Raw genomic sequence first — 10285 nt, 5'->3', positions numbered from 1 at the left:
GTGTGTGTGTGTGTGTTGTGGTGTATGTGTGTGGTGTGTTAAGGACCCATTTAGGATTTAAAGTTTCAAAATCTTCTGCTCCAAATCCCAAAGCTCTGAGCAGGGCCAAATGGTGTTATATAAAAAGTATGGGTATATTTAATGTGCCCATTTTTGTTTCCGTTTTAAATAGCAGCTGCAGGGGCCTGTCAAGAATTGCAGGAGTCAAGGAAGGGTTGCTGTAAAGAAAATGAAAAGCTCTGGTCTCTACATTTGCAAGAACATCATTCATACCCCAGGGTGTGAAGCTGGCATTGAGCCAACCTCTTTTTTTTTTTTCCCCTGGGACAAAAACCAGTACACATGATTTGGATATCAGTACCATTTAAAGGAGTGGAATTCTGGTTCTGCTCTTATTTGACAGTGGAAATTAGTGTTTATCTTTGATAGACAGTCATTATTTTTTCCAGCTTGGGCTCCAAGGGTTACGGAGGATAAGCTATGCTGTACCTTGGAAACATCTGACTTCTCCCCGTTGCATTTAAATTTAGCCTTGCTTGCTACAAAAAATTTTAAAAGCAGAAATATAGAGTTGGAAGGTTTTTTTCCCTTTTCTTTTCATTTCTAAGGGGTTTTTTTATATTTTAAAGGTTGTTTTGTTAATTATATATGGTAAGAATGATGTAAAAAGCACAGATGTATAATAGATTAGCTGCCAAACTCAAGTAAACATGCCTGGAAAGTAGTTTAGGAGGCCCAGAATAGGCTGCATGGTACATACATCTGTACTTTCCCAGAGAAAAGGATGCTTGGAAGGAATGGCTGACATTGCTGCTGCCTACCCTTCAATTGCTTCACTCCGCTCCAGAGTAGAACCAACCCTGCACATGGGTATTTGTTAAGTGTGCTACTTATTTTCAAATGTGAGAGACTGTAGGGAGGCTGAAGAAGAAATAGATGAAATGGAGATGGAGATGATAATGATGATGATGATGTATGATCAATTCATTGTTGACTCTTAGCAACCACATAGATTTTCTCCATGATGGTCTATCCAAGATATAAATAATGAAGAGATGATGGATGAGTCAGTTGATACCTAATTTTTGATTGGCAGCTGCCAAAGTTGGTTGAAAGATGGGCAGCTATATATATTTTTTCTTTTAACGACCCTTTAATTCCTTGCATTGGGGTGGCGATGAGGCAACTGAATGGAGTTTGAGCGTTCATGGCTGGATGCCCTTCCTGACACACACAGAGAGTTTGCAGACAATTATTCATTGCACTCAGAGAAATATCTGCTGCTACCTAGGATCCAGCTCACAGCCTCTTGATTGTGAGGTGAGAGCTCCACCTCTAGACCACTACACCAGTCATGGGCGGCTATATAAATGCTTTGAATAAATAAAAAGCACATGAATCCACTACGCACAAGTGGAGAGAAATCTGAAAAGGTGCATTTCAAATTTCTCAGAGAAGCTTGACTGGTTTTAATGCACTGTTAATGAAGGTAGAAAATTCTTATTTGTATTTCCAAAATTTCATGTTTACTTCTGATTAGCATTAAAGATACCTTCCTGAAATCTGTCTCTTCTTGCTTGCTTGGTGTTGCCAGTTGTGTTGGACCTTAAACCAAGGAACTAATGAAAAAGCAGCTTCTAGTACCCTTCAGCCAATAGGTGTTGCATGAGCACATCACATCTTTGGGTATTAATTAATATTAATATTTAATCCATTATTTTAATATATCATTATTAATATAGTAACATAAACATTTTCCCTCCAGAAAGTAATTTGATACCTGCAACACAGTGCATGAAAAATAGTTAAGTGGCGAGATTCTATTTAGGATTTCTCTGCGAGCATTGAGCACATGATCCCAGTGAATAGAAATAACTTGGGGAAAGAATTTGGGCACCATCCAAATACCTTGCAGGCCTGTGGATGGATTATATGTACTCTGTTAGTTTCTCAGGTTTTTTTCCCCCTAAGGGATCTGCTCTTGAAACTTCCCCACCATTTCTGAGTTTCTGTTTGTGTCTGTGTGTGTGTGTGTAATGTTTCTGAATAGAAGGCTTATAGAGCCTTCTTATAGAGGGCACCAAACACTCTTGAGTGTTTCTGTGAATCATGGCCATTGAATATCAAGACAAAAATCCATCTCAAGTCTTTTTACCAAATTCTTCTTTTTCTTTTGAATGTGATTTGGAAGAGAATGTTCAGCTTTGCTTTACAAATTCCGGTAGTTCCATGCCTGTATGCAGGTTGAGAAACCCTGATTGTTCCAGTACAAAAACAGGATAAGCTGCTTTAGTGAATTTGTACTTGATAGCAGACAGCAACTGCCCTCTTTCTGCATTGAGAAATAGGAGTCTTCCAGTGTTGTAGTCTAGCAGGATGCCAATCCGGGCAGGCTGTTCAGTCACAATAATTTCACTCATCTCGCCATTGTGCAGAACTTTAAATGCAGAACTGCAAAGAGCAAAAAAATATATAAAATCAGTACAAATCTATGGCAAACTTCCATCATAGAATTCGTTTAGTCCAACACTAAATCTCATCTAATGCTAACCTGACTGCAAAGGCCAATTTGTAACCTACTCCTTGGATCAACAAAAAAGTTTTTGAGATCTGAAAAGTACTGTGCAGAACTCAACCATCTGTTTAGAAAGAGATCTCAATAGGTTACTTTATTTTTAGATTTTAGGAATAAGAATCTGGAATCCTGTCGCTTAACAATGCATTCCAACATTTCTCTTTTGCAATGAGAAAAACCCTGAATAAGAACACAATTTAATTAGGATATATACACAGGATCATTCAAAAAGACAAGCATTTGACTGGATTTATTTTGGGCAAGAAAAGCAATACCTATTTTCTGAGTTATTGTATACTCTTTGGGATATTATATATCATTTATCTGCTTCATGTCCTTCCAAATGCATTGCTCTGCATTTACCTGCATTCTCAGGCAGGTTTCAGACCAGGAATTTTTATTCTAACTAGGAATTAGGAGAGTTGCAACTCAACAAATTAAAAGGATACCAGATCAAGATAGGGGCAGCTCTACATAATGTATATTGCCTATAAGCAAGATGATATACCTCTCTTCCTTCTAGATATAGAACTGACTGTTCAAAAGCAATTGGTAGATAAGAAGAAGGTGTGTGTGTGTGGACTCTATCCTCCACACAGAAACACAAAGCTTAGGAGAGCAGGCAAGGCACATTTGCTGATTATTGTAACATTTGTTCCCTAAACCCATTGGCATAATTTAATGTTAGAACTAGTTTGGGGGATTTATTTATTCATTGTATTTGTTAATAAATGTTATTTATTTAACAATGTTATTTAAAAATGTTATTTGTTTAATTTATTTGGCACCCATCACACCACAGCAAGGGTGAAATCCAAGAGGTTCTGACAGGTTCTGGAGAACCGATAGCGGAAATTTTGAGTAGTTCAGAGAACTGGCAAATACCACCTCTGTCTGGTCCCAGGGGTGAGAATGGAAATTTTGCAATATCCTTCCCTCAGGAGTAGGGTGGAAATGGAGATTTTGCAGTATCCTTCCCCTGCCATACCCACCAAGCCACACCAAGCCCACCAAGCCACGCCCATAGAATCGGTAGTAAAAAAAATAAATTTCACCACTGCACCATGGGGCTTCTTTAGGTGGCTTACAACAATAAAAAGGAAGAAATGGAAAGAAGTGTAAACAAAACAGAAGTAAAATAATAGAACAAGAGAACAATGAACAAGAAAATAAGAATACATCAATATGACAACAGAAAATGGATGGGTGGGAAGCAGAGATCGAGGGGGTTGTTAATCTACAGGGTAACCTAAATTAACCTACAATATATGGTGACAAATTGGCTATATGGATTCCAGCATTTTTTCTGTATAAAATCTAACAACGGGGCCTGAGGGAGAATACTGTATGTCTGACCTACTCATCTCCATATATCTCCCTTAACAAATGCATTTCCACACAGAAATAAGTATCACCATAGTATTAATCAAGATGCTCATTTTAACAGGGCTGCTGAAGTAATTACTAAGGAAGTATATATGCCGCACTTCATTTCATTAAGCACTCATTTTGAAATGCAGTATTACAGATACTAACCACCCTTTTCAATGGATGATGAGTGTTAAATTAAAAATACTAATTAGATATGGAGACGAGAAGTCTGAAAACCACCACAATGTGACCTTATCTGCCAGAAAAACGAGACAGAGTATATCACTAGAGTACTATTCCTAGCTAACAATCATCCAGCATTGCGAAGTTCTGGATTCCATCCAAGGAAACTGGTCTCTCTTTCGCTCCCAATACCAGTTATATCATCAGGATGACCTCGAGCGAAGCAGCCGTGGGAGCAATGTGTTAACTATGCAGCAAATTGCCCCAGGATAAGACAGATGGATCTCATGGTTGGAGGATTCATTACAACAATAAATTGCAAGGGTTCAAAACTCTGCTCCTATTTCAGTTAATGAAAATTATACAACCAGAAAATCAGGAAGAGGACCTTATGGTGAAATTTTGTTCATCCCGTTCTCTCGTAGAGAGAGATGGAAGCTTGCATTCAAATTTGTTTACAAATTATTCAATTTCAGTTATAAATGAAACAGCATGGAGATGATGATGAAAAACTGCCAATGGAAGTATGGAAACAGGCAAAAACAAGAAATCCTAATGCAGGAAAGAGAATATGATCCTAATAGAAACAACCGTTGGATTATATAAACAATGGAGTAATGTTAAGATTATGGGACGTGATAGTTTTAGTCACCACAATACAAAAAAAGGATGGTGAGGAACTGGAAACAGTGCAGAGAAAAACAACAAAGATGGCGAAGCACCTGGAGGTCAAATTCTATGAAACTTGGTTGTAAGAACCTGATATGCTTAGCCTAAAGGAGAGAAGACAAAAGCAAAGCATGATAGCAGTCTTCCAATACTTGAAAGGCTATCATAGGGAAACGGGTGTAAATTTATTCAAACACAAACTCAAAATAAGGAGTTATTTTCTGACCGTGAGAGCTGTTACACCAGGGGTGTCAAACTCAGTTTCATTGAGGGCTGCATCAGGGTTGTGTTTGACCTCGGAGGGCAGGGTGGGCATGGCCAGCTTGACATTGCTTATGTCGGGGGTGCCTGTGATGGCTTGAGTGTTCTGCCAGCAAAAATGGGCTCCCAAGTTCCATTTTTGGCTGTGACAGCCTCCTGCAACCCTCTGCCAGTGGAAATGGAGCTTGAGGGGTCCGCACGTGGCCCTCGTGAGCTCCGTTTTCAGCTGGGATGGCCTCCTACAATCCTCTGCCAATGAAAACGAAGCTCCATTTTCGCTGGCAGAGGCACTGTGCGCTGGTCCTTCATTGTTTCCAGGGTAGCCCCATGGGCCAGATCTAAGCACCCTTTGGGCCAGGGTGAGTTTGACACCCCTGTATTACACAATGAAACAGCTTGACTCCTAGAACTGTGAGTGCTCTGTCACCGGACATTAAAAAAAAAATTGGACTGCTATTGGTCCAAGATAGTCTGAAATCCCTAGGCAGAGCTTATAACACAGTTGTCCATGCACTGGATTTCAGGAGAGCACATTTAAACAAGCTTAGAGAATTATTCCATCAATCTTTCCCAATTAATTGGGAAAGATTGATGGAATAATTCCCAGAATTATTCCAGATGTGTTGGGACCATAATTCCCAGAATTCAAACCATGGGCTGTCTGGGAATTCTGGGTATTGCAGCCCCAAAAATTCTGCAGAACGCTAGATTGGGAAATAAGGTTGGCATTCTAATTTGTTTTTTGCTTTCCTTCATTTCTCTCTCTGACTATTTACATTTCTAAGTGTGGAAATCTGAATTTTGAAAGATAAGAAGAACACTGATGTTTCTGAGATATGATGTTGGAGAAAATACCTGAGAATGCCATAGATATTCAGAAAAACCCAAAAATGAATAATCAAACAAATCAACCCAGAGTTCTTACTAGAGGTTTACAGAATCCTACTTTTAGTAAATTTAAGACATATTATGTGAAAACTAGCTTTTTGGAAAAGCTAGTTTTCCCTATGCTAGAAGAAAAGGCCAACCAGTAGCAAAGTGGATGGACTAAGATACAGGTGCACCAGAGGTGGTATTCAGTAGGTTCTGACCTGTTCTGGAGAACTAGTAGCGGAAAGTTCGGAGAACCGGTGAATACCACCTCTGACTGGCCCCACCCCCATCTATTCTCTGCCTCCCAAGTTCAAGCTGATTGGGAGGAAATGGGGATTTTGCAGTAACCTTCCCCCCAGAGTGGGGTGGGAATGGAGATTTTACAGTATCCTTCCCATGCCACGCCCACCAAGCCATGCCACACCCACCAAGCCACACCCACAGAATCGGTAGTAAGAAAATTTGAAACCCACCACTGAGGTGCATCATTGTAAGACATAAAGAACCAGATTAGGAGCAGATTGTGAAGAAAAAAAATCTATATTATTGTTAAGAATCAGCACTAACTTGAAAGGATAGTAATCAGTCATTCAACCAATTTTGAAACAAGTCATCTTCTCTGCTTCTGCCGGGGATTATTTTTATTCTCATTTGCACTAATATTCCTTGACTATTACTTCCAACTTGTTATTTTGCTATCAGTTCTCTCTTTTAAGAAACTTACACTGTTTTTGTGGAGCACTCTCTCTTTCATTTGGATTAGGATGTCCATCAGAGGAGGTAGAAGCTGTGTCAGCAAAGCTGAAGCCTTGCCACTTTTTACACTCAGTGGTTTTTGCCTTCCTGAATTATTTGAAATCCCCTCTCCCCCCTCATACGCAGATGCATGTGACTGAGGAAAATTTGAAAAAAAATCCAACTTTGTGATCCAAATTTGGGCATTAATTTCAAAAGACCACCTGTGCCCACTAAGAAAAACATTAGAGGACATTAAGAGAAGTTTCATTAAAGAGCTTCTTCGTATTACCTTGTTTTGTTGGAGCAATGTAAGCACCAAGAATTGTTTTTCTGTCCCAGGTCACTGCTTTCTAGGAGCGTTGAAGAGCAGATCCCAACCTTGTAAGCTCCACAATCACTGACGGTGATTTCCCAGTAATGCCATCCTTGGGCAGGCAAGAGCTCACCCAACACTGGTGGGCTTCTGCACAAAGAGATGACAAAGAAAAGTGGCCTTGCATTCCAAAACAACCATGCCAGCTCAAAAACCAAAGAGGTCTCAAGTCCCTTAGCTTTTCACCATAACCTGGTTTAGCAGCGTTTGGGGTGAGAGAAAACTCCTTTCCCCTTTCAAAACCAATAGAAAGATAAGAAATAAATGATGTAAAACAGAGGTCTCCAACCGTGGCAACTTTAAGACTTGTGGACTTCAAGTCTCAGAGTTCCACAAATCTTAAAGTTGCCAAGGTTGGAGATCCTGATGTAAAAGGACTCTGGTGTCTGACAGAAGGACACCTTTATGGAAACAGAATGAAAAAAGAGCAAAACTGGAGACAAGAAGTCATCAAAAGAAAGACTAAATTCAATAATAGGCCCAATCCAGAGAAAAAAAATCCAGTTTAAATTCCTCAAATGCAGGTGGGCAATAGTTTAGAATTTGATTTGTTGATTCATAAATCTCTCTTCCTCCAGATGATGTGGTCTGGAGTGGAGCAGGTTACCCTGTTCACATGTGTGGGCCCAAATAGACATAGATGTACATGAGTGGAGAATAGAAATATACAAATGCAACACATGTGCACCCAACTAAGACACACACATCCAGGCAACACATATATCTCCATTCTGATTAGCCCCTCTCTCACACATACACAACACATCTGCACGCATCCAGATACCACTTACACACCCAGGCAATATATATTCACACATCCTGAGTCATTTCTGGACAGAAAGTCTGTATGGATGCAATATGTAACTTTATTGCGCAGAAGAAATATGCAGGCACTTTCTATGGCTGCTATTGGTATAGGGGTGAGGAAAGAATTCCAGAGGCTTTCCCTAACATGCTATTTTTTCCAAGCCAATGGAAAGTGGGAATTAAAGAAATAAGAAGGGGCTCAGAACTCTGTCAACCGGACAATTCTCCAAAAACAAACAGAATAAGATTACATTTGGTGTGGTGGGGAGATGTTTGGGTTTGAAAATCCCCTTCAGATTCCTCCAATTCGTCTTATGGGAGAGTCATTTGGAAAATCATTTAGAATATATCTATTAGAACGAAATCCCCTCTCCTCCTAATTACATGACCCTGAATAGAGTACATGTAGTCCTCAAGCGCTTCCAATGAGACATACACATACATGAATGCGGAACAGTCATTGGGAAACAGCAAAAAATGCACATGCAGATGCAACATGTTATTTCATCACACAGACAAAATAGAAACATCCTCTGCTTGGTATAAGAGTTGGAAAGAATCCCAGAAGCCATGCCCAGCATTCTTTCTCTATCTTGTTTACTAGTTGGGATATGTGGAGAAAGGGTTACAGAGCTCTACGAAGTGTAATAAACATGATCTTGATCAAGACCACAAGCAACCTGCTATTTAAAGGACAAAAATAACCTGTGTAAAATTGAAGTTCCAAGGGCCAGTTGATGCTGCAGAATGGCTGGAGGGGGACCCAGAGTAACACACCAAAGCAGCAAAAGGCAGGTGGATATTTTGATGGATTTACATGCATCTAAATGGATGGTTTTCTATTGTCCTTTATTATGCCTTCCTTAATCCAAACCATTTGGCAGAAAACTACCCAACAAAGACTTTTAAAAGATGACAACACAGGCTGCTAGTTAACTAACCTGAAGTGGAAAAAAGAGAAAAAAGGAAAGGAAAGGAAAGGACGGGGGGGGGGGGGAGTAGGGAGGGAGGGAGGGAGGAAGGAAAGAGGAAGGAAGGAAGGAATTTTCCTTCTATGAAAGAAGTCTGTTTTCCATTTTTCATGGTCTCTAATCCACATATCTTTTTAAAAATATTATCCAATAGAAAGAAAAAACAGGAGTCAATAAAAACTTACCCAGGGAGATTAGCATCATCCGGAAGGGATATCATGGTTCCATTGGGTGATACTTGCAGTACAGGGTGAACAAGTTCTCTCATTATATGAAATCTTGTTCCTATTGTAATTCATAGGCAAAAAATAAACACCATTTCGTGAATGAGGGAAATGGCTGTTCATGTTGTATTGTAAAAACTATAGAAATCACTATTAAGAAGTATAGAAATCACTATTATGGAAACAATATTGTGTGAGATTGGTAGGCCTCCCTATTTCTTTTTCAATTAAGCATTGAGAAATAAGGGTCTTAAAAGCCAACTTTAATACACAATAGCAATAGCATTTAGTCTTATATACCGCTTCACAGTGCTTTACAGCCCTCTTTAAGCAGGTTACAGAGTCAGCATGTTGCCCCCAACAATCTGGGTCCTCATTTTACTGACCTCAGAAGGATGGAAGGCTGAGTCAACCTTGAACCTAATGAGATTTGAACTGCCAAATTGCAGGCAAGTAGTCTTCAGTACTGCATTCTAACCACTGCACCTGCAGCTATTTCTGGTTGGTTTTTTTTTATTATTCAAGTCAATGGAAAAATCATCACATTTTCCCAGACTAAGATTTGATCTGAATTTAGAAACTTGGATTCATTCTACTAACCACGAAACCATTAGAACATTATGCTCAAAGGCAGAGCTCATCCCTTCAGCACTAAAGAGCAAAGGAAAAGGATCGTGATCAATTTGGTCTATTTTCCTATCCTACATGAGAGCGGCAACTAAAAATGATTCACAAGAATCCCAAGGGCATCCTTTTCCATTTGCATTTTAGCCTAATTTGCAGAGCTTATGTGCACAATTTTCCACAGATTTTTTTAAAAATGTAAATGTGCACAATACCATCTCAATGTAATATTACTTTTACAGCATATAAGTTTCCCAATCAGGCTTTTCACATGTAAACGTACACAAAGTACACTTTTTAAAAAGGTAAATATTAAGCCCAGGAAGCTGAAAAAGCATCCCAAAGAAGGGATAAGGAAAAGGTCCTTCTCCAAGTCCATGAAGTTACCAGGAGTTAAGTTCAGCTAAAAGGAGACCTTACCTTTTTCCCTCTCATATCCTTCCTTTCAAAACACAAACATCTTCACTATTGATTTGGTTTTTTATATAAATCAGAAATAGTCACTCCCCCTCAAACGCACTTATTCATTACACATTGACTTTGGTCCAGAGAAAGATTGACAACTGGAGTTTCTACTAGGGAAGGAGCTGCATTTTAACTCAGATACCTCTTTGGA

At 39.3% G+C, this 10285-nt stretch overlaps 1 protein-coding gene across 3 annotated transcripts in view; it reads right to left on the bottom strand.

The window, feature by feature from the left end:
- Window positions 1-1687: 1687 nt before the first annotated feature.
- The window catches only part of CMYA5 (cardiomyopathy associated 5), a 67160-nt gene continuing 58562 nt past the window's right edge, over window positions 1688-10285 (bottom strand). For 2 of the 3 annotated variants that reach the window (XM_058169382.1, XM_058169384.1), the window contains exons 11-13: window positions 9007-9106; window positions 6960-7133; window positions 1688-2451 (exon numbers count right to left, since the gene is read on the bottom strand). In XM_058169382.1, the coding sequence (XP_058025365.1) occupies window positions 2199-2451; window positions 6960-7133; window positions 9007-9106 (527 nt within the window). In that variant the 3' untranslated portion in view covers window positions 1688-2198. Of the gene's footprint in view, window positions 2452-6959; window positions 7134-9006; window positions 9107-10285 lie in introns of those variants that run through there. The other variant, XR_009153473.1, reaches the window with a different exon arrangement.

This window comes from Ahaetulla prasina, chromosome 2 (genome assembly GCF_028640845.1).
Source record: "Ahaetulla prasina isolate Xishuangbanna chromosome 2, ASM2864084v1, whole genome shotgun sequence".
NCBI lineage: Eukaryota > Metazoa > Chordata > Lepidosauria > Squamata > Colubridae > Ahaetulla > Ahaetulla prasina.
Note: the sequence above shows the minus strand (reverse complement) of the source record. Positions and strands in the feature narration are given on the sequence as shown.